This window comes from Patiria miniata, unplaced genomic scaffold (genome assembly GCF_015706575.1).
Source record: "Patiria miniata isolate m_02_andy unplaced genomic scaffold, ASM1570657v1 HiC_scaffold_7, whole genome shotgun sequence".
NCBI lineage: Eukaryota > Metazoa > Echinodermata > Asteroidea > Valvatida > Asterinidae > Patiria > Patiria miniata.
Window position 1 is genome coordinate 25,474,685 of NW_024037074.1, and position 26,260 is coordinate 25,500,944.

Genomic DNA, 26,260 nt, shown 5'->3' on the forward strand with positions numbered 1-26,260 from the left:
GAAGAATGGTCTGAAGATCAAACTTGTGGGCACTAGCGACCATTGACTATACAGGTGAGTAAAAAAAAAACCGAAACCCAAATGGCAGGACCAATTTTCGAATGAAATTTTGCCTGTAGCATGCACTTCCAAAATGTAGGGTATGAAAGTTCAGTCATTGAGCTTTCTCTCAGTACAAGAATCATTCAAATCACTCAGGCACTTTTCAAGTTAAGGAATTTTGAACATAAACAAGGTTTTAAGTGTTCTTTCAGCAAAACGAAAACAATTCTCATAGGGATGCATGTGAATTGTTTTCGTTTTGCTGAAAGAACACTGACCTTTTCTGTATGGGACCGCATGCATGGAGTGACTTCCTTCGTTACCAGCGGATATCGTTTGCGTGCATGGCAAGAAACCTCTCAGTGAATCAAACCATAAAAACCTTGACTTCTTTTTTTTCTTTTTTCTTTTGGGGATAAACACTCTTACTTGTATGCTTGAGATCGCTCGATCTCCCAAACCACTTTTCGATTCAACTGCAAGATAGCGATGTGTTCACCCAATTTTTACCTGATCTTTAGATAAAAACAACGGGCTTCTATATCGCAAATGTCAGAATGTAATCAAACGTTTGAAAAAAAGTACACATCACCGGTCAAATTTAGCAATTGTGGTTTTGCCGTAAATAACTGGAGTCATTTTTGTTTGCCTGAAAGAGAGTCTTGTTTGTGTTTGCAAAAGATCAGCTGCGAAACGTGTCGACAAGTTTTGTAATCAGCGCAGCTCCCGATTTGCATATGGTCATAACACGTGCGCATGTAATGTTGCGTATAATCAAGCTGGCACGTCCAACAAACAAGGAAGTCATCCGGCCACGCGCAGCGCGTGCGGCCTGCTGGCTACCCGCTGGGGCCTCGGCGTACTCCCCGCCCGATCGTCCTACATGGTTGGACAGTACAGCGTTCACTCCAAGGCAATATCGGCACAAACTACATGACGCGTCGTAGCTCGTCTACCAGATGGCGCCAATCATCGTCCACTTACCCGTGATGACATACATAATCATATACTTGTGCTACAAGTGAAATCATAAAAGAAAGGAATAACAGTGAAATTTACATAAAGCAAACCGCACCATCCATTGGTTGGGCGACTCACCTGCTTGAGACCACACCCACGTGTTGAATTATTCACAGCTTTATTACCAGCGTGGCAACCCAGCTTTCCTGTTTGAGATTGTTATGGTAATTCGCGCGCTGTCATTATCAGAGCGAGCGGTATTTAAAGTGTATTACTTTTACGAGGAGGCACATTTCTGGTTGTGTTCTCTCTTCCGGCTGAGGACTAGAGTGAAGCAGGAGAGAGAAAGAGGTTTTCATTTGTCAAGTCGCTGCTGCAAATTGCTCATTTCGGTAAGTCGATAAACCTTGCGGTTTCTTTTTTTCACTTGTAGAAATTAATATACACACTTCGTGTGCTATCTTACTAGCACTATATTGATCAAGACCTTGAGAGAGAAGACCGAAGTGATTGATGTTGCGGAATCAAGCTCAGACCACCTGCCCGTAGCTCCGGCCCAAGTCCTGACGATAAACTCACCAGTTTTAGAGATTACCGAAGAAGGCTTTTTATTTTTACATTATACTGTTGGAAAAGTTCCATTAATATAAATTTAAAATGTCTACCATGTTTGGCTTAAATAGATTGTCCGACGGTTTGTGTAACTTTTGTTAAGCAAAAATTAATGTTTTGAAACGAAAATAAGTTGTTTTCTATCCTATTTTAATCATGTATTTTCAGAGGACAAAAATAGATTTTCAGGAAGTATTTTAAGAGACGTGTATTAAATGGACTTAACAGTGTTTAACTGATTTCAAATAGGCACTCGACCTTCGAAGAAAACTTGTAAATTGTAAACAGTTTTTACACGTTTAGAATCGACTTTGTGGTGGAGTCTAGATTTGGCCTTCACCGACATGATTGAATAAGCATTGTATACTGAGTGATTGTCGCAGCCTGCCCGAGAACTTGTCATTAAAATTTACGACTTTGATTCAGTGGGACTCGAACCCGCGACCTCCTACATACGTGCAGACGTCTCGTTCACTCTGATCTCACCGGGGACGGTTGGGCGATGGGAGTTAAGCGGGATGTCGTGGGTTCGAGCCCAACCCGAGCAAGCTTGTGATAATTCTCCGACTTTAGTATTCTCTTGGACTGAAACGTGTATGCATTTTCAGTGAAATTTCATCGGCGGAATCAAATATGAAAATCGAAACGCTAATATGTAGTATAATATTAAATTGATTTGGATTCAAAAACAAAATTCGAATCGCTCTTCCTATGCTATTTTCGTGTTTGTTCCCAAAAATCCTGCAAATGAGAAATTGGACGAAATAAATTGATTTGCCTACGTCAAAATGAAGCCAGAATATTCTTATTGTTGAAGAGCACAAGCAGAACAACTTAGAACAAAAATGACCATGTGGTGAATTGATCAATATCTTTGAATGTCATTGTCGTGATTTGTTGACGAGTTGTAACATTTTACCCCATCCCAAAATTTGAATGTAATCGATTGCTACTTTCAGAATTAGATGAATTTTCATTTTCCTTCTATATTTCTACCACAAGAAAGACGTCACATGATGTTTGGCACTATATCTTTTGCCTGAATGGGCTTTTTAGAAAATTCTGCCGGTTTCGGGTAAAAGTTTAAAATAATTATGACCACCGTGTAAGGTTTAGTTACATTTACTTCAATTTTGAAGTTGCCATGTTATGCGTGTTCAAAATCTCGAACACCGACAAACGGATGGTTTTACCAATTCTTGATTTCGTGTATAGAAGTTGGCCAAACGATCACTGAAACGATGAACCAACCAAAACAGTACTTACAGACTTAGTGTACCGTTCATGCAAACGAAGATGGAGTGAAAACTTGCTTAAAATATTCTCTTGTTTCTAAAAAAATCCACCTTATTCAAATGCAGCGATTGCAATCTGAAATCAGTGTTTTTGACACTCTGGAGCTAGCTGGTTACACTCTTTGGAAATGAGAAAAAGATTCGGAGCAATGATGCAACATATTGCTGTTCAAACTGTCAAGGAAACCGTGCGAATATCGTATTACGTTTTTCAAAGCGGTTTTTTTTTCATGCCACATATTGGTTAATATGTGTCCAACCAATCGGATTGGTTGGACAGATATCAACCAATATTGGTTATTTTGACCAATCTCTTTTTAGAGTGATAAACATGCCTTTATGATTGTATAATGCCCACCCACATCCCTAATATTTACATGGTTAGCATTGTACACCCGCCAGGCAAAATATGAATTTCTAAATACAAGTCATGTCTGACATAACTATTGTGCGTGTTATTCATAAGGTAGAATTTTGTGTCGGGGTAATGTAAATCAAATTAGGTTTTACCCTTCACCGACGTATAAACACTGTATACTCAGTGTGTTACCTCCCGAGTCAAAGCGGGAAAAATCGCTCGGATGGGACTCGAACCCACGACCTCCTGCTTTCTAGTGCAGACGTCTTACCACTCGACCACCGAGCTAACGGGATCGGTTGGCTGGTTCAAATCTGATGTACAACTATATACTCAGTGTGTTACCTCCCGAGTGAAAGTTGGAAAAAATTACTCGGGTGGGACTCGAACCCACGACCTCCTGCTTTCTAGTGCAGACATCTTACCACTCGACCATCTGGCTAACGGGATCGGAACCTGTATCTCATGCGACAACATGAAACTGATGTCGTTCTTATTTTATATTTAGAACCTCGGAGCTTTTACTATACAATCCTTTGCGGTTCCATGCGGTATTTTGAAATCCAAACCTATTTGTGACTACTTGTGTTATCCGTCGTGTTAATTTCTGGTGGTGTTAAAAAAACCACCACCTTCTCTTTTTGATAGCTGAACCTGATGTTTGGGGGTCAGTTTATAGCAGTTCAGAAAGATTTTATTCTTTGGCGCTTGAAATTTGTCAGCATATTTTCGTCACAATCCTTACATTTCGGAAGAGGGATAAATTTGTAATGTTTGTTCCACTTACAATTATTTACTAGCTTGAAAATCAAACTTGAACGCGTCATTGTTTGAGCAGGAAAATAAATGACTAAACTCAAAAACTTCTGCCACTTGTCCCCTTAATCTAATGGAAAACCTATAAGTAATTTTTATTCCAAAGTGGAATTAAACAACAGTTCAAGATGGATGTTATAATCATTCCTGATAATGACGGGTGCTAATTTGCATAATATGCATAAAATATATACACCATCATTGTAGAAATGACTTGAATGCATTCTTTGACCCTACCGGTATAAGTACATGGGTTTAGACACCTCGTTTGATACGATTTGACAAATTCTTGCGGATATATAGATTGAAGTTAAATTTTAGATGACGGCGGATACTAATTTGCATATTATGCATAAAATACATAAATTAGTCGTTGAAAAATGGCTTTAATGAATTTGTTGACCCCAAACATGGTCTAGGCACCTCGATTGATAAGTTTGGACGAAATCCTGCAGGGATATATAGAAAACTTCAAATTCAAATTCAAGTTTATTATCCACACTAAAAAGTATAGAAATTTAGCTTCCACTGGCATTTCTGAACAATGACATTACATAAAACTGCAATAAAACACATATATAGTACGATATACACAGATCACTGAACTCACACAACACAAAAAATAAACCAATACAATACAGTAAAATGGAGAGGACCATGATACATTGCACAAACAATTCTTAAGTCAACATAGCACGCAACAATAAAAAGCCAACCCCATGGATACAAATGACATATTAAAACGAATTGACGGCTCTTTAGACAGTACTATCAATAACTACCTATTCACAGACCTATTGAACAGATGGATAGCATTTGGAACAAACGAATTCCTAGTGCGACAACGTGAGGTGTGTGGGGACACAAAGACGGATACCTGATCTGTTGAATTTAAAAAGGTCATTGAATGGATGTGAGGGGTCCTGCATTATTTTGTGAACTTTCAACAAAACCCGCTGCTCATACAAAGAAGCGATTGACGGTATAGGTTTGTGCAGATGATGCGCTGGGCAATCTTCCTTGGTCTTTCCAACTTCTTTATGTTTTCTTTTGACAAGTTACCTAAGTTACAAATGAAACAAAAGGTAAGAATACTCTGGATAAGAGACTTATAAAACAGAATTAAAAACCTGTTGTCAACATGAAATTCCTTCAATTTCCTCAAGAAAAATAATCTTTGATTTGCTTTTCCTGCCACAGTCTTGCAGTTGTCAGTCCATGTAAGTTTATAATCAATCACAGTCCCCAAATACGTGTATTCAGAAACTTGCTGAATAGGATAATCATGAATAACCAGAGGTTCGTGGACAGCTGCCGACCGACGGAAATCAAAGACAGTTTCCTTCGTTTTGTTAACATTGAGAACTAAATGATGATGATCACACCAGACTACAAATTTCTGAACCGTGTTAAAATGCTCAGATGAATAATTATGCAAAAAATGCTGATGACTGTGTCGTCTGCATATTTAATCATGCTGCAGTTGGGGCTCAGATTATTAACATCACTAGTATACATTGACAACAAACCAAGGGAAATCACACAGCCTTGAGACGCACCTAAACTCAACAACTTTACACCAGATACCCTATTATTGGACTTGACCCTCTGTGACCCGTCAGTAAGAAAATTCTGTATAAGCAATGCAAGTTGTGGTGTGTTAAAAAAGGGACAAGTCGAAAATAAGTTTTGATGCTGAGATAATCACTACAACTTATTTCAATTATTCAGGGGTACTCGATAGCGCGCGGAGATGTAACAGGTCAAGTTTGCGCACCGTTCTCGCTAAATCTCCATTTTGGTGAAAACTTCTTGGATGAACAATGAATGCATTTACAGAAATCTATACTTCTCCATGTTCGTTCACCTTCTGTGACATTTTACTTTGTGGCTGCTTTACAGAATAATATAGAAACCTTTACGATTTTGGCATATGCAGATTACAGCAAATGCAGTTGCTTCGATAGACGTAATTAACAAAATGATACAGGCCTCCAAATTTGAAAAAAGCACCAAATTTTTCGCAAAGAATTGCACCCCATGCAGTACGTGTTGCCCTATGATATTACCCCATTGTTCCAGCACATCAATAAAATAACCAGCCATTTAAATCACAGTTCTTCATGCAAAAGGGTCTGCGAAATGGTGGAGATTAAACTTTTGTAAATATACAAAGTTGCAAGAAAAGAGTCATGTCATGCTTGCCTTGGTTTCGCAATCTACAGCACAGATATTTAGTGGGCGCTTGTTCAAACAACATATATCATTACCGTGACAGAGTCACATGATGTGAGCCGGGCAAGACTATTGTGTTGTTTTATTGTCTGTCAATGTGGCGCGAGTAGTCACTCAGGGCCACACGCGTGGAAACAAGCCATATTCAAATGTTGCCACAGAACAATACCGTTAATGATTGGGTTTGATGATTGGGTTCCCTGATAAACGTAAAAACTGACCTTGTGGTTTAATTTGACATATGAATCTGCACGCAGACAGCTTTATGAACACCTTGTTGTATTTTCTTTCTTTCTATCTCTCTCTTTTGTTGTAGTTATTTGTTTGGCACTTCCTTTGTGTCGAGAGTGTCTAGAAAAAGAAGTTGAGGATATAGTGGCAGAAAGTTTAAATTGAGAATAATTTGAAGAAAAAAAATCAAAAGAGGTTCCGATTTTTTTACAGGAAATATTAAGGAAAGCTGTTAGGGAAACCTGAAAATAAGGAATTTTTGACAACTTAAAAAAAATCCTTGCTTAAAACAAAATTGAGGGTAAACATCACACTTAAAGAATTATTTTATTATGATGTTTCATTTTTTTGAAATGATTTTTATGGTCACGTACACATTTGGAAATCGTGTGTATCGCCGCTTTTTAGTCCCCACACCAGCAGTTTCTCTCATAAACATAAGCATTTCAAGCCATTGATTTGATCACCTCTGCGCGCGCATTATGATGAAGTTTCAAATCGCACAAAAAGAAAGCAAAATCATCAGTGTCTCCACGAAGGTAACTTTCAAGCATTTCAACTGCATAGATTGTACATAATAAACAGTAATTTCTCTCTCTTGATTGATATTTGCCAGAGACACTTTCGAAATCATCAAAAAATCAAAGTTCGTCACCTCCGAAATTGTACATTCGTGGCGCAGCCTATTGCCATTTTGCAATAGGCTGGTTGCGAGCAAACATTACCGTTGTGGTTTTCAATACAGGAGGCGGGATTCAGACCTGCAACATCATGCATATCATTCGCATACATCAGGAGGGAACCCTCCTGATGTATGCAACATTTACCGCTATAGCTTCCAGTCCTGTCCCCATATTTGAAGTCCGAATGACAGTTGGGACGGGAAACCAGACTACCGAGGACCACTTTTTGTGTGTGTGTGTTCAGCCGGGAGAGGGGTGAACCCCCGACCCCATGTTCGTGATTTAAACCATCTCAACTCGTGTAGGCCTGTATGTATTTCTTTGATACGTCAAAATCTTTTCCAGCAGGAATACTGATTTAAATTGAGACTTCAGTTTCCTTAAAACGTTCAGAACGTACAAGAGATGAACCTCTGTAGGCCTACTTATAAAACAAAAATCTAGTTTTCTTTGACATCTCATCACAAAAGTGTCTTTAGTTTTCCCGAAATGTTTTCCTCCCGAACCAACTTTTGCCCTCGAGACGTTTGCATCCAGATTGCAAAGCTGCAAGATCTTAGCCGACACAATTACACCGACGAGCTTATAAGTTCGATTTACTTAAATCGAATCGAGAGCAGCAAGTGGGACGTCATGAGAATCATTGTTATTACTTAACTCTGGGCCAGCACAAACTTGAACGGTAATTCGGCCTTAATCCGGGGGTATTAGAAACGGGACCGCTCGAAGCTGTGTGTCACGCTTGGCCCAGGGGACATGCGCACACAAAGTGGAGGGAAAAGCAGAAGACGAAAAGTGACCCCCAAACGAAAACGATTGTGAAATCTCCTTTAATATCGATACCGGATAATGTCATGCGACTCCTCTTCCCTCTTCCCTAATCACTACAATCGAGTATTCGGTTTCGATTAAGAAAACACTCAAGAGTTCCTCAGAATATTTATTCAGCAGATAATGAAACCGCCTTTTAAAGCCCCTTTTAAAGCCGTGACTCAGGTATATTCTTTCAGTTTAAATAAAGAACACTTTGTGATGACTGCAGACAAACGTGAAAAGAAAGTTACCGTGTATAGGCAGGGTTGTGGAAGTATGGAGAAATGAGCAGCTAGCCTACAATCCGCGCGTCTATTAGCCACGGCGCCGTAGTTGTTCTGCAAGGCCATCGTCACAGTCATTTTTTGTTTATTGTTCAGTCTTCATTATAACTTTCGGTCTGCGTATGATAGCTTTGATCTGAAATTCACGAACGCCGAGCAACCTCGTTGAGTAGTTATGACTGCCTTTCCTAGCCCCATACATGAGGAGAAAATGTGGAGATATAGGCCTTTTTTCTCCCAGACAGAGAAGACGCATTAACACAGAGACATCGATGATATTGACGAGCACTTGGCCGGGAAAACTGTGACATTTGATGGCAGAACCTTAGCCTACATTCAGATTTCCTCCCAGAAAACGACTGAGCAGTCATCACACAACAAACTCTACTCTCAATTTAAACTATAGACACAGATGGTTTTAATAATTAAACCAATGTACAACCCTTTAACTCAAGTTTGTCCCGTTGATCTGTATGGCGTGCAAATAAGACATTTATCCGAGGTAAATGGTAGCTTTTGATTACGTGAAGATATCTCTATATAGTTCAAGATAGCTCCAATTATTTCCAAATATCTTTAAAACTTTTTATCTTTTGAAGAAAATTATCTGTAAAGACAATTTAAAAGCCCTCGAGTGATTATTTCGAGATACCTTGAAATCCATTTAAAGATATCTTAAATTTGAGTTAAATATATCTCAAATTCGATTTCAAGTTATCTTGAAATCGATTTCAAGATATCTCTAATTCCTTTCCAGATATGTCTTAATTCATTTCAAGACATCTCTCAACCCATTTTCAAGATATCTCTAAATTTATTTCAAGATATCTTTATATGATTTCAAGATAGTTTAAAATGATTTCAAGATATCTCTTAAGTATAGGTTTCCCGGCTATTTAAAAAAACCAAATTCATTCAAATTCACCAACTCTATCATGCAATTTCGTCCACGAAACATTTCACACGCTTTTAACAAAATCAATTTAGTCATTTACCATTCAATTTTAAAGTTGGGTCACCCTCTTTAGTCACCGGGTCGAGAATATTCGTCATTACAGATCAAATTCGTCTAAGCTGTTGCCGAATGGCAGCATTCAGAGATCGAATTCGTCTTATATAAATCAGTAGGACGAATTTGATTTCTGAATAACAAGGTTTGGCGTAGACGATACGAAATTGAATACTCAGGGACGAAAACGTGTGCTCATTGTTTAAATTTGCTTGAACTGAATTTGAAATTGTCTGACAAAAGACGAAACTTAACATTGGAAATGCACTTAACCGATGTTGATGGACGAATTTGAATATTAGAAACGGTGAATTTGAATGATAAACGTTTCAAAATAGCCGGGGAAAAATATATTAAGAGATATCTCTAAATATATTTCAAGATATCTCTTGTTGCGTTTAGAAATATCTTGAATTGCATTTACAGATATCTCTTAATGCATTTAACGACACTGTTGATGTAAATATGTCACGTTTGCGCGCCATTCATCTTGTCACCACGCCAGCGTACCCGCCGCCACCAAATTTTGCAGAATCTGATGGTCCTATACAGGGTGAGTCAAAAAGAAAGTGACCCGAATTTAGGATTTTTTTCCTTAAAAATCAATTACATTTGAAACACCAATGAAGTATATCTTGAAAGAGCATGTTCTTCCAGTTATCTCAAAAAAGAATTACTGAAATTGATCCATGCTATCAGAAGTTATGCAGGTTTTACTAAAAGAACCCATTTTTATAGCTGTCAATGGAATGCCATTGGAAGCTATTGAGCTCTGTGAGAATTACAGATTACACGCAATGATTCAAATACAAATGAGATTTTAATAATTGAAATCAAGACTGACACATTATTTTTACTGTCAGATTTTGCAATTTGAATGTGAGGAACAAGTCAACTGTTTTTTCCCCTGAAATATTGATGGCGATTTTTTTATGTTTTCCTTTGCAAGTTCTCGTTCATTCATCGAGATGGGAAAACGTCCATGTTTCATTATCCAAAATGGGCATTCATTAGTTCGTAGAATAATAAATGATCAGTGGTGGACAGCTGAGTTTTGTGATCTTTTTATTGAAATGTACACAACTTGGGAACAGAGTATGTAAATTACGTGAAATTTTCACAGTTACAAGTCAATAAGACGTACTTTATCCCAATTTCTTTATGAAATGGAGCAAGCCAAATATTTTACAAATATTTTTCAATTTCGGTCACTTTCTTTTTGGCTCACCCTGTACAGAGAAAACGGTGGAATACTTGTTCTCTCTTACCACGTTTCCTCTCCGATGTATGACAGACACAAGCCTTGTTTAATAATTAATACTCGTTAAAACGCGACCAGAGAGTGAGACACCTCAATTAGAAAAGTAGCAGCATGGTGTCAAGACTAGTGTCGGCTTGTGCTACGGTTACTAATTGATGTCCGATTTGTTGCTCGTTTCATGTCGTTTAATTCAGACCCAATATTGCTGGACGGATCTTTTTGTAGGGATCGTATTTATTTTTTATTTATTTATTTTATTTATTTCTTATTTATCCTGGGTGAGGGTGATCCATTCAGTGTAAAAAATTCACTGATCTCCCATGGATCCCAGCTCACACAAAACTACTTTTAAAATACAATTAAAATATTAAGAGTACAATGTAAGAATGTTAAAAAAAATCATTTATAAATAAACTTAAATAAAACAGGAATTACACAGATGATAAACAGACATTTACAGTACAATACAAAACATCACTGCAAGATGACATCCGCCCCCCCCCCCACCTCCGTTTTTTTTTCGTTTTTTTTTTCTTTCTTTTTCCCGCTTATTTTCTTCTTTTTGTAACTGAACTGTTTGAGTTGATTGACGAAGTGATTAAGACTTGCTGGATGCGGAGATTTCAAATGTTGCGGTAACTTATTCCAAGCCTTTTTTTTTTTTTTGGTATTGAGAGTTATCGATTCCTAGGACCTGATTTTTGGATGGATATTGTTTTCAAGAAAGTGTTTCAAAATGTTGGTGAATATTTTTGGCGAGACGACTCGTTTGGTCGGTCTAAAAAGTTCTATTGAAGGTGAACCAAAACTGAATCAGCCTATCTGAAAGACCGCTGCATCACTAAGCATTGAACTGTTACTAAAAGGATATGAATAGCAACGCATAATTAATAAGGCTCCTTTCTTTAGGAAAGTAACTCAACAACCGATTTGTCAAATACACAGGAAGATAAATGACACTCATAAGCCCTCGTATTTGGCTATCAATGCATTCATATTTTGGTCCTAAAATGCACACAGCGAGTTTGATGAGACAGTTGGACCGCCTGAAGATAATAATTTGTGTAATAACTTGTCATATCCATTGTGTTGCGCCAGCCCGACCTAATCAAGCAGAATGGTTGAAAAGGGGATCACATTATAGGAAAGTAGAAAAATACTAATCAGCATCAATAGTGGTAGTTTGATGGCGTCCCCTGACGATTTAAAATGCATCATCATCATCATCATCGCTACCACCACCATCATCATCATCGTCGCCGTTCAATTGGTGTGTTCCTCGGCAGGCCAGGAGCGGCGTGCGCGCTGCGCGCGGGCGGGTAATCCCGTGCTTGAGCGCTCGTATTGAAAGCCAATCGCATTTACAAAAATGACTAATGTTAATTAAACCCTCTCGTCGTCGGTATAATCCTGACAAGAGGGGAAAAAGAGTGAGGGAGATGAAAAGGGAGCTTTACGGGAGAGGCAAAGCTGGGCAGCGAAGCGTATCCACGTTGGCACCGTCTAGTTTGTTTAATTAAAGTAATTTCCTAATGGGGGCATCGAGAAAGGGAGTGGGGGAGGGAGGAGAGAAGCTAACGACAACCTGTTGAATTATTTCTCGAATCTCTACTCAACCAAAACAAGGGGGAAAAAATCCAATACCTATCTGCATAATTTGGTCTTTGCTGTCGAGGGAGTACGGACTACGCTGTGATGGTTATGAAATAACAATGCAATGGGTTTCTCAGCGGCTCCCTGTTGAATATTTGAAGAGTTGTGTGGATGTCGTTACGGTGCATAGTGCGAGACACGAAGGGGACAACCTCGTATTGCCCCCATCCCCCTCCGACACTGATGATCAATCATGTGGTGTGTACAAAAGCTTTGTATATCGGGCTGTGGATGAGCATAGACGAGTTTACATGGAATTATACCCAGGATGCATTATTTTTTAGACTTCGGTGGTTGATAACAAAGTGCCAACGGGCAAAGAAACAAAACGGCCAAACAGACAAGCCGGGGGAATTACTGGAGCATTAAAGTCACAAGTACAAGGGGCTTATTGGAGAAGCGAAACACACACAATCAAACTACGCATTAAATATCATTCGCCCAGAAAACAATAACACATTTTTGGGAGTCTTAAATCGTTTTTAAAATTACATGTAACGCTCTTAGCTCCTGTTAACACAACATAGTTTATTTGTTGTGAAATAAGGAATTTTGTGAAATACATAATAATATTGATATTTCAGGCGGAATTAACAGCATGACTTTGTGATTGAAAACATTTCTCTCAGATTTGTTCATACTTTTAATGAAGTGCAACTGTCACAACGGTATAAGAGTGGATCAGGAACGGTATAAGATAATCAGGAACAGAGAAGTATATATAGTATCAATTGTTTTTCATTAATTTGCCTTGCTTAATTTGTCTTGCTTATCTTTGTTTTACAATAGCTTGGGTTTAGTATGGAGCATCAAGACCTGAAACGTCAGGCATCTAACCCGACACCGAGTCCCACGACTCGTGCCCACGTCTGTGAAACCCCGTGCAAGCCCCCGGACCCCGACTGCATCGGCGGTACCAGCAACCAGTGCTACACCGTCAACCTCTTCGGTATGCCCATAGCCGCCCTGATCATCGACGGTCAGGAGCGACTCTGTCTGGCCCAGATCTCTAACACTCTCCTCAAAAAGTTCAGTTACAACGAGATCCACAACCGGCGCGTGGCTTTGGGCATCACCTGCGTGCAGTGCACCCCGGTCCAACTAGAGATCCTCCGGCGCGCCAACGCCATGCCCGTCTCATCTCGCCGCTGCGGCATGATCAACAAGCGGGAGGCCGAGCGACTCTGCAAATCCTTTCTGACCGAGAACAGACCGCCTAAGCTACCGGACAACTTTTCCTTTGACGTGTACCACGAGTGCACCTGGGGATGCCGCGGGGCCTTCGTCCCGTCCCGGTACAACAGTTCCAGGGCCAAGTGTATCAGGTGCGCCTACTGCAACCTGTTCTCGTCCCCAAACAAGTTTATCTTTCACGCGCATCGCACCCCGACCTCCAAGTTCCACCCACCAGACGGGCCCAACTTCAACTCCTGGAGAAGGCACATCAAGCTGGTCGATCCCAACCCATCAGAGGATCTCCTGCACGCTTGGGAGGATGTCAAGGCCATGTTTAACGGAGGCAGCCGTAAGAGGTCCGTCTGCGAGACATCCAACAAGCTCGCCCCGTCATCGTTCGGTAGACCCGTGGTGGATCCCATCTCGCTCAGTAGTGAAGCTCAACGGTTACTCCCCAGTCCGCCCACGAGGAGCCGCTACGACAAGGATCCTCATCAAGATCTCGAACCAACTCCACCTGGAGCGGTAAACATACCTTACCCACTCATGCCCATCCCCAGTCGTACCCTGTCTACATCGATGGCTGATACTTTGCCAGAGGACACCCCAATGAACTCCTCCCCTCCCTACTCAGTCGGTGCCATTTTCCCCGGACAGTTGTCCCCGCCGGCGTTTAGACAGCATCCGTTTATGGAGCTTGTGTGGAGCGGTGGCAGGACGGGGTACCCTCTACCTGCGGCAGCCATTTGGCCCAAGACTATCGGAATGCCGTTTGCTGGTAACCCTGGCTACTATCAACCCCTCATGGAACCAGATAATGAAATTCACACAATGATAGATGTTGCTCCAGCAAGCAACCATAGCCCGGCGAAGAGACCTCACCATCAGTGGGATGACTTTGACCCAATGAAATTCCGCAACCTTAAACCGAAGAATCTTACCATGAGACACCACTTTCACCATCATCATCTCCCAGATTTAAGATCCAGGAATGCGTACTACACGTCCGCCTTCCGTCCCGTTCTGACCGGGAAAGGTTACCTTGACCCAGAACGGTCGTTTCCCAGCGCCGAACGATTCATGTTTCCCCCGAAATCCCCTCTCGACGACTGTTGCCTGACCATCCGAGATCCCCAGACCAGCCCCCAACAACCCCCTAACCACCAGGTGAAAATCAAAGCAGATCACTACCCCGTCACCAAATCACCGATGAGTCTCAGTCCTCAGACTTCGGAGCTCATCATTGATGATCCCATCGATAAGACCGACTCCTACGCCGAAGCGACCGTGAAACGGACACCGGGCACGACGAGTGGCACGGAGCTAGACGCAGGTGGGAGTCCACCAGGCGGTGCCGCCGAGAGCCATCGTGACCTCGGGAAAGCGCACGCAAAAGCAGCCATCTCGATGGAAGAGGTAAAGAAATCTCCATTTAATTAGCTGATGTTTTGCCGATTAGGCGTCATAATCACATGTCTCAGGTGCGATGTTATGATCATTACTGTGCGTTAAGGCAATTACATCGATGGGTAACTGTTTCCTTGATCAAAACTGAGCCCCGAACACAGCAGACTTGGCATCCACTAGAAACTTGATTATGTTTTACCCGGAAATTAAAAAGATGGTGTAGGCCTGCTTGGGCGCAGCAGTCTCAAATGTCACAAAGAAAATAAAATTGCTCTCATGATGCCAGGATTATAATTTATTGTCAGAAAAGGAACACATATGGTGTGAATTAGAAAAGACTTAACATTGCTTTAATGTTTCTCACTATCTGAGCAAAATTTAAAAACGAACGACTGAATTGCGTCAATTAAGAGTATAATTTAACCGATTCCAAGCTTATTCAATCACAAACAAAACAAGTAATTAACAACAACCGCAGCACCCATAAACATAACCACAGCACCGTAGGAGCTGTCCCTTAACCACAAACCATAACCACGGCAGTTAAGCGAACCACAGGTACCGCTATAACCACAAAAGACAACCACTGGAGCCACAATATCTTCTGCAACCACAAATACAACTATACATTGTACATCAGCACCGCATGCCGCAACATCCACTACTTCCACAATTACAGCACTTGAAACGACCAAGTGCTATACAATAACCACAACAATCGCAAAACATTAACCATAGCGATCACAACAACAAAGACAAAAACACAAACGTATGCGGCATCGCAACAAAACCACATAAACTGCAACATAACTTCATAACAGTAGTTGTAAACCTCAAGCAACTTCATTGAGCGCACAAGTTACCAATAATTAGGGGAACAACCACGGCAACATCCGGTAGGCATGTGTATCCGAGGCACTGATGATGCAGCAATTAACCTCACAAAGTCATTACGTATTCATGAGCACACGGCAAATTCCTGTCTGTAATTAAAGGGAAAATACAACATTTGCAAACATCAAAAAATAAAACTAGCAAATCATTTTGAAATACCTTGCTGGACTGTTAGTGAATGACAGTGTAAAGCATTCTGTAAAATCATGGCACCTGGTATACTGTCATTTTCAAGAAAAGTGGTATTTTTGTATCAATTTCCAACGCTGGCCGGCCGACCAGCGTTGGAAAAAAACTGCCTTTTTTCAAATACTGGCCCTAATTGACCATCGCACTTGTTTGCAATCGAGTCAGGGAACCAGACTACATGAAAATGATTGTTTTTCTTGGTTTTTATAGCATTTTCGAACCCAAAACCTCAAAAAAAGGTGGAACTATATTTGCTATATATTTCCAACCCCCCAATTCCATCCATTTCTGAAAATTACAGCAAAAGCAAATGATGTATATTCCCTTTATACATGAAATGTTATTCATGCATTGCAAACTGCGCGGTGCCATTAAAGTAATGAAAGAGTTAATTTATAAGTAATGAAATGTTGTGTAGTGCAAGTTCGAAAAAGCAGGAGCCGCCACAGCAGTAGTTCAATGATCTGATGGTTGTTGATAAGTCCACCCTCACAGACAGTCGAAGACCTTTAGGATACAATACATTGCGATTGGAAACAACAAACCGATCGATTATGTTGATGTATATGACATGCTAGAACGAAATTTTCAAATTTTGCGCCCAATAAGCCTATGCCATTTTGTTTGAGAACCATACAATTTATGCTACTGTAAGCCCAGATCTAGAAGCTTAATTAATTTTATTAGTATTCTCTTCCATTAAGGCTGAATAACTAGCTTCCCTTGTTGACATCTTTAGGATTCTTTCAAATTACTCTGTGGTCCACACAGACAGTTCTCATAGACACTCAGTCTCCATGGGCTTGGTCGTAGAACCTAAAACCACATAGATTCCATTTGCTGTTACATGTTTATTGAACTTACACACAATCCATGTTCTTCATTTCTGTATTTAATCAGCCCCTCTCCCCCCAATTCTTCAGTCTCTCTTCTGAACTTCCACCAGAACACCTCAACTCTCTGTCTGTGTTGCCAAGAAACCACATATAGACCCGATTATCCTTGTCAGTAGTTATATTTCTTCAGTGTCGATTCTACACGAACTTCTTCTGCCCGCTCCAGCTGCCTCCGTGGATACATTTTGTATAGTCCAATTTTACATCTTTCCTGTTGTTGAACTAGTAACCATGACTCTAGGACTGGTGTAGTCAATACCGCCTATGAAGTAAATCATGTGTTACACTACCTTAATTCCGTGGCTTGTTTGTCATCCATACCCAGAATGCAATGCGAATATCGAAAATGTCATCACCATTACCATTCTCATCTTTGTTTTTTTAATCGTCGGCAATATTTGGTGACTTGTTCAAGAATATTGTTTTCAACTCCTGATGCACCCGCTCCGGAAATAAAGAGCGAGGTTATTTTTTTAACACGTTGTGAAGTGAAATATTTTCGTTGGTGTTGCAGGCGGAGAGCCCACATAGCTCGCCATCGGACGCATCGGTGTGCGATCGCCTGCCAGGCAACCGCGTACAACATCCCTGCCGCCATCTTGCCAGGGAATCCACAACGCCCTCACCGGCCACTGAAGATGAAGATCATGCTCCACACGAACCTGCCAAAGGTATGTGTTTTTTTCTATATTCTTTATACAATTTCTCTGAAATTTTATGTCTTTCCTCAAATACGCCTCGTGCTCCTCACATCGTTATAATTACAGGGTGAGTCAAGAAAAATAAACGAAACCCAAATGTTGGGACCATTGTTTTAATGAAGTTCTAAATGTAGCACTTTCAAAATCTAGGATATAAAAGCTCAATTCATAAGCTTTCTTTTAGTACAAGAATCATACAAATCACTTACGTACTTTTCAAGTTACGGACTTTTAAACACCGTTTTTAAAGTTTTGTCCACGGATCACAAAAAGGTGTTCTTTCAGCAAAACGAAAACAAATCACATAAGGATGTGTGTGAATTGTTTTCGTTTTGCTGATAGAACGCACACCTTTTGTGCTTCAAACGAGAACAAAATGCACAAAGAACAAATGAGCGAATGGACCTATACTAAAGTGCAAGAAAGACAAACGGTGGTTCTTATCTCCAGAATAACACCATACAGACAGATACGTCAATAACGAAAGCGAAAGCCGCCCGTTTGTTTTTCCCCAATAACCTGTGTTTCAGGTGTATTTGCCTCTGTTGTATAATGTGATGTTCCCCAAAGTGGAAAAGCAGCCATCTTGAAAAAGATTCTTCCACAACATGGCCTATGGAAGGACAATGTTTACATTTTGAAACCTAAACTGAATGCCCGCCCTCCAGAATATTGGCCCTCTAAGCACCCCTCCCTAAAAGTTGGACCCTACCTGATAAAAAGTGGTCAAATATAGCGTCCTGTTTCAAACCAACTACATCCTTAGAAATATCGTCTACTTTGTGGAGGTCTAAGAAAGTTCTCGATTCTCATTTTTAAGAAGATCCGGGCAGCTAATGTTGTTTTTAGTTCTCTTTCGCCCTATGCATCACAATCTCCGTGATTGACTGTACGGTTTTGAAGATGAAAAGGGGATCATATTATCTCTTCCAAATACTATCAAGAATCCATTTTCAGCATCCCCTTCTCACCAAAGCCTGAGTCTAATGTCTTGGTTGTCCTCCCTGATTTATTCATCGAAATCATCCGTCCGTTAAGCTCCACCTCATAGCACGGCATTCCAGTCTCTCGTCAGTATACTCACTCCAGCCTTCAAGAACAAAATACATGTAGGCCTATTCCCTCCCCCATCACATTTCCTGACAATGCTTACTGAACAAAGGCATTTCTGAACTTGGACGCGGTGATCTGATACAATATTCATGAAATTTGCCCTTTTTAAACTCTTTATTTTTGTTTCCTAGCAAGCCTTTTTAATCACTATTTCTATTTTTTTTGCAACCAAAATTTAATCATCATTAGCCGCACGTTGGATGCAGCCTTTCCCCCTGTCACAGATCGCCCCAGGCCCCTGCCACGTTCACTGCCGAATTGCGTGCGATGCCGTGTCAGTGTGTGGCCACTTATGGCCAAAAAAAGCTTTGTCGCACGCTTAATTCTGCTCGGCTCTCGAATTTAATTAGAACTCCTAATTAAGGGGTCTTGCCATTATACACTACGGAACGGTCTCCGTAACCGGAAGAGAATTTAGAAATGAATAACAACAGTTGTTCGAGTAATACTTTCCCTGGCCCTAATGACAGCGCAATCAGAGCATATCCACCAAGGTTGAGCCACAGCTGCGTATCGGCCTATGAACATCACCATTATTTTCTTTTTAATTCAATTCAATATCAGTCTTCTTTCTTATTTATTTATATCCCCCCCCCCAACACAACCACGTTTCACTGATTATGATTTTGGTCCAGTGGAAAAAGCATCCTTTGTTGGTGGGGCGCGTATGGGCAAACGCGCCTTGCACGGCAGCGGCCGCGTGGTGGAGTGCCGGGTATTTGGACCAAATTTGTCCCTCTGTGCCCCCCCCCCTCCCCCGCGGGAGAGTGCAGCAGACTTCCCATTCCCCTTTAGCGCGCAAAACCTTCTCAGCACTTGATTAACTGCTAAAGAAACAACTAGTGGCAAATATCCCTTAATTAAAGTCGCCCTGGGTGCTCTATCCGCTTGTAATCTCGTCAGAAAGGATTACGATAAAGTAGCTACAGATTAATTCCCCCATTTTTGGGTACAGTAACAATCTGCTGCGCTCCCGCTTTTGTTTGGCTCCAAATTAACTCGGATCCGATTGAAAGTGTTGCAAATGTTGCCAAATCGGAAAAGTCGGACATTTTGCCGCGACAAGTCCGTCACTCATTGCTACAGGGTGAGTCAAAAAATGCGTAACCCAACCCCCCCCCCAAAAAAAAATATATTTCATATTTTAAAAAATATATAGCACCAAAAATAATAACGACCGAAAAGCCAATTTCAGAAACTACTTTTAAATGAAAAAAATGCTGCAATTGCTCAGTCCGTTCAAAGAATATCACTATTTAAACGCAATGACCCTAAAACCTGTTTCGTCAAAAAAAAAGGCAATTTATTGTGTTCTGACTGTTTGGAACAACAAAGAAAAGGACATAGAAACTTGTTTTAACAACTGTCAACAACTGTAGTACACAATATCTGTTTTATAGGCAAACAATATGATTTATGAAATCCACTCTTTCTTTTTTTTTACAAAAGACGGGCCTTCAAAAGGACTTTTGTGAATATTTTTAACTTTTAAACTGAGGTTTTATCGTTGGTGATGTTTGAAGACAATTGTGACGACGATTCTTGAAATCGCATTTTTGGACGAAAGAGGTTTTAGGGTTACTAGTGCTTAAATGGTGATATACTTTGAACGGATTGAGCAATTTAAGTAAATTTTTCATCTAAAAGTAGTTTATGAAATTGGCTTTCCAGTCATTATTTGGTGCGATCTTTTTTTCTTTTTTTTTTAAATATGACATTTTTTTTTAGGTTTGGGTTCCGCTTTTTTGACTCGCCCTGTATCTCGTTCGTGCCCTTCCATTCTCTGCATGATGACCGCACATCAAAGAGTGACTTTTAATTCACGGACCGTTTTGCATTAAATTTTAGAAAAAAATTACTTCATTTTAATCATACTGGTGAATTTTCTATCAATTGGAACGGTCTTTGTCAAGCATGAGTCACTTTTAAGCTGGGAAAAGTTCTAACAAGGACGTTCACATTAATTATGCAAGCGCTATGACAGAATAGGCGGAGAAACCCCTCAACCAAGTCCAATAGTGACGATGGTTTTGCGAGTGAGAACAAAATAATTGCTGAAAAGGAGAACCATATATTATGGTGCTTCTGGTATTTATAGACGATAGTGACGAGGAAAAAAATACAGTTTCTATGATCTTATAGACATGCCAAAAGAAATCCATAGATTTGTTTTCCTGATGTGTATTTATAATGTTTTTTTTTCAAGAACGAATACAAAAGGAGATTGGCGAGCCTTAAAGGCTAGGTTGGCACGTGCGATCTAGCGGTACGTAGAGCACAGGATTCATTATCATGAGATTGTGGGTTCGAGCGCCGCCGTGGCCATGCGTGTTGTGTGTGCCCTTGAGTAAGGCGCTTTACCTCCATTACTCCTCTCAACCCAGGTGTTAAATGGGTATCGGCATTATTCAATGCTGGGAAGGTAACAGACTCGCTGTGGAGGAGGTGTGGTGATCCCCCCACAGCAGCATTTCATGGACTCGAGTCTGGCATAATCGCTTTGAAAGAGAGATGGGCACTCCGTTTCTGTGAACACAGGTTCGCCCCCCCCCCCTCCTCCTCGTCCCCTAAAGCCTATGTGGGAATGCTTTGTATTAGTTCGGAAGTTTTGAGGGGGTTACGTTCCTATCATTGGTGCAACCATTATAGCCCTCTCTCCCAATTTGGGAGATTTCCTGCGCCGGAAAAACCTGAGAACATAAAACCTGAAAACATGAATAAAACCAAACTTAAGAAAATGATGTTATGAGGTAAACCTACCTATAACCTGGTATAAATTCACTGAAAAAAAACTTACCAAAGGTAGACAACTGCAGAATAATTTTCAAAAAATTGGCCTACAACGATGTAGATAGAAATATAACTGGCTGGAAAGTATAGCAAAATGGGGATTCGACCCTGTACTTGAGGTAGACAAAATATTAAATAGAAATGCACAAACAAAAGACACACAAAAAAGGAAGAAAACAAATATAAGCTCAATTTTCAATTGATTTATCACTTTTCCAATATGAGAGTCAGATTTATAAAATGAAGTCCAACGACAAGAAGGCTTCAATGCCTAGTCGTTTCACAACATACACATGCAGCGTGATTTCTGCTCACTACACTCAACCATGTTCTGCCTATCAGCCCTCCAATTTCTACCAAAGCGTCAGTGTGTGCACCTCCTCCGGGCAGTGTTGACGAACAGAAAAAGAAACTGTTACTTCTTTTTTTTCCCGCCGTGCGAAGTTCCGTCGTCAGGCTGCTACGGGAAACTCCGAGGCAGGCCCGGCGCGTGGCTAGGCCAAAGCCGGGGCCACAATCGCCGGCCACAATCCTGGCTCTAGGGCCCCCGCCATCACTTTATTGTGGCACAACGCTCCGACCAATCAACCGGGGAACCGTAGGGGACTAAGGGGGTACCCACCGCTACCTCGAGAGCCAAGGGATGTTTAAACTGTATTGTTTGGGGGCCACGCACAATAGAAAAGCCCCGGCCAGAAGTCATGCACTTCCGGGCATCATTAACTGTGATTACTCCAGAAAAGTCCGACTTAAAAATGTTCATTTCCTTAATGCCTTTTTTCTCTGCGAGGGCTCGTACGGGAAAATAATTGATTATTTCTGGCAAGATTAACGTTTTCGTCCATTTTCTTTTGCCGGGGGTAGAGGAGGTGGGTTGATTCTAGGGACTAGCCCCCCGAGGAAGCTAGGCCGTCAGGATTCCATCTGTCCCCCGTCCTTGCGCGGTGTTCGCCCGGTCAACGTTCCACTCTGCTCCGCTCAACTCACCGTGACTTCGCTGCATGCGGTCTCTCTACCGAAAAAAAATACAACTTTTATATACACTTCAAACGACTTTCCGATTAGCTAAACATGTATTTTATCTCCGCAAGACTACCCCCGTGTTATCAGTTCCAATTTAGCAGCGGGACCCGTAAGTTGTAACTGATATTATAATGGAATTAAGGTAAATTACCCGTGCCATTTCCACCGTTGTCCTGCGCAGTTCGTCAGGCGGATTAAACCATATCGGCTTACATACCACGCGCGGACAATATTAAATGAATATCATTCGATAGTGATAGCGTAATACGAATTGTCAGTAAAAATCCGCTAACTGTTAAAGAAAAAGACAGTAAAAGTCGACTCGCGACTCCTGGGTCGTCATTCCATTAAGGAACTCCAAGAAGTCTGGACTGATCAGCGGGCACGAAGTGCATTTCGTTTAAAAAGATATTTCTGCTGTGGTCAGATTAACTAGAAATGTGCCCCGCTATACGGAGTATTATTGGGAAATATGATCGGCAAAGTTATTCCCAAAGCCCCAAATGAAGCTCAGGAAGAATCATTCGAAGGACTAATGATACCCATTGAACAACAAAATGGACAATGTTGCATGAAAGCTCCTTCGACGATTAATTCCTTGTATAACTGTTTACGTTTGCTTTTCCTTTTTTTTTTTTTAGAGCAACAAGTAAGCAAGGAGATGGAACTACGGCGAAAGGCATACCTGGCCATTCATCAGAAATACCTAGGTAGGGTGTCAAGTGAATAAAATTAGGGATAACATTTTGGGGTTTTTAGCTGCGGGATAGCAGCTCAACAAATCATCATGTCTCTCCGTTAGTCCGTTAGTAACAAACGAGTGTATATTGCTCCTACATATTTTGACCGATTTCAACCAAACTATGTCAAAAGTATCAGTAGCCCAGCCCAACATGTCACATGACCAAACTGGGGTCAAAGGTCATCATGGGGTCACTGGGGTCAAAAACCTGATTTTTGTCTCTCAAACCACTACTCCTTCCAGAAATTACATGGCACAATCACGTGTCTCATGCTTGAACACGAATTCGTTGGCCCGTAGCTTCCGAGGTATACCCGATCGAGCTTGTTTTTAGGGGGATTGTTGATAAAGGATTTATTTCGGGGAGACATTAAACGTCTTCTGTTTGGCAATTGGAAATTGTGTCAAAATGTGGATTTTATACTGGATGCAAGACACCATTAAATTGGATAAAATGGAGGATAAACAATAGCCCTAACAGTCCTGAATCCTCCAATTTCAATATGATTTTGCACACCCCCTAGGGAGTTGGGGTTAAAGGAACAACAAATAATGATAAAGACTAAAGAAAACTAAGCTGCGTTACAGGCTGAGAGAAATGACTATAATACAATGATAAATTTGGGCTATACACATCCTGTACTTTGACACATACTCTCGGGCAGCATATTGGGTTAACAACAGTAAAGGAGATTTATCAACACACCTTATTCTCGTTCACTGTAGTATTTGCTTTATGGCCTTCACATTGTCCTCTTCTTAATTTAAGGAACATCATCTTGTTCCCTTTTACTGACAGGCCTGACGAATTCTTATTCTTGTTTCTCCAGATAGCCAAGCCACTCTGAACCATTTTCCCCGTCGCCTTTTGTCTTCGCACGACGTTGGCCTGGACTAGAAGTCAGCACCAGCCGCGACGATGTGTATAAACTTTTATTGAATGAGTTAAACAGTTCGGTAATATAAAAGTTGAAAAAAATCAATGTATGTGATGCCGAAAAGCTACATGCAAATATGTGGATATCAGTGCATGCGAAAATAGAGGCAGATGTGACACTTATTTTGAATGCTGAACTGTAAAAATATAATTATGATTCTGTCTCCGTAGAGTTATTAAGACATTTTAATTATTACATTACTTTTTATTTCTAACCTGGACAAACTGTTGCACTAATTTCCAAGAAGAAAATATGACAAAGATTTGATACTCTGGGGACAGAAACCCCTAAATGCGAAGCACAGTGTAGAAAATAAACGGCGGTTGACTTTTTAAAATATATTTCTTTAAACAACCGTGACACGGTGACACGCTGCTTTGTTCTTCACTTCTATGGCACTGGCCAGTTATATCTCTAGCCTGATTTTTCAACTTGCGTTGTAGTTATGAGACAAATATCCCAAGTATAATGTTGCAATAAATATATTTCCGCTTTCGCTGTTAAATTGTGCACCTTGACACTTGACCACATCATTTGGTTGGAAAAAATATTATTGCACATTAATTTTTGCCGTTTTGATCACCCACAAAATAACTCACCACTCTTCTGTTAAAAAGAAAGTATAGTGAAATTTCCTTTTTTGAAATATTCAAAATGAACTTTACTGAAAGTTACATTTAATTCACATTATTGTGCCGTTGTTTTACAAGATTACACGTGATTTATGTATAACAATGTAATGGTTATGATAACCTACCTTTTCAGACTTTTGAAAAATTCTATATTCAGTCCAAATGTGCCACTTCATGTACCTTCGAATGATTAACTTATAATTGTCTTTGGTCATTGTTTATCACTGTTAATGTGTAAATATTTTCCTTATTTATTGAATCTTGTATTTATGGAAAATGTTCACCAGAGGGGTGAGTTCAATAGGGGACGTTGAACAATAGAGGACAATAGGGTCCCCAATTCCCGAGAGGTCCCCTATTTGGATTCGTGTACAAAACATATGGGAGGTCTTCCTAAAAAGAGTACAAACAAAAGAGGGACAATAGGGGGTCCCCGATTGCAGGCAAATACACACTTGTATGGGTGGGTTGGAGGTTGGAGGTTGGGTGGGTTTTGATGCTTGCTGGTACATTGAATTTCCTGCGCTCCATGTGACGTGAAATGGCCATGCAATTTGATGCAATGATTTAATGAGCCTCTTTTTTTTTAATTTAGTGGACAGTGACTTGAACAGCGCCCTCTATTTGTGTCCGCCATATCTCAAAAATGGTTAATGAAGAAGCAGTTTCTATATAAAAACAATAAGATAAAATCAAGACAAACATATCTCTAATCACGTTCTAACAGCCGCAGTATAGTTGCAGTCACTGTTCAAATACACCCACTGCAACGGATGATTGCCACGCCCACTGATTAGCATTCCGGACAGAATGTAGTATCCAGACGCCACAGTGGATGTGTACAAAGCCTATGGAGAGTCAAGACAATTTTCTAAGTATTTTGTAACAAAATGGAAAATGCTTTTTAGTACCAGATTCATGTCTTTTCAATATTTTTGCAATGACTGACCTTTATTGAGATGATATATGAAGAAAAAAAAGTGGCGTCGGGTTGCAACATTCTTTCCAGCATTCCTAGCATAATCCGACTTCGAGTGGAATTCCATCAGATTGCTCCACACAAGACATTTGGTGTCGAAATACGTATCTTATCGTACCAGGGTCCATATATTTCCCAGTCATTGATTATTTTATCTTCATAATGTCGTCTTCACTTCCAATTGTTGTGATTAATGTCAAATTGAAGTGACTGTTTTCCCTAACATTATATAAACCTGTGTGTCCAAATTCACAGTTACCGTTTGATTTATATTGTATTGGCCTTGTCATGAAATATAACCACGAATGAATCTATCTTTGATCTTCATTTCCTTGAAATATATTGGACAAAGAAACACTTTAAATGCAAAATAATATATGGTTAATAAAAGCTGCACCATCGAATCTGTATGAATCAATCCCCAAATTATTGCTTTCACTTATGTGCTACACTCGAAGGTTAACGTTCACTTTTGCTTCTTTGCATTCTGTTGATCTTCTTGTGAGCTGACTTTTGGAGCTGTCTTGT

At 40.4% G+C, this 26,260-nt stretch overlaps 1 protein-coding gene across 1 annotated transcript; it reads left to right on the forward strand.

The window, feature by feature from the left end:
* Positions 1-936: 936 nt before the first annotated feature.
* LOC119746488 (SKI family transcriptional corepressor 1 homolog-B-like) lies at positions 937-25,626 on the forward strand. Its single transcript, XM_038223459.1, has 5 exons — positions 937-1,394; positions 13,042-14,844; positions 17,329-17,485; positions 23,083-23,151; positions 24,014-25,626. The coding sequence occupies exons 1-5, from the start codon at positions 1,224-1,226 to the stop codon at positions 24,079-24,081; spliced, it is 2,268 nt and encodes a 755-aa protein (XP_038079387.1). The 5' UTR covers positions 937-1,223; the 3' UTR covers positions 24,082-25,626.
* Positions 25,627-26,260: the final 634 nt, after the last annotated feature.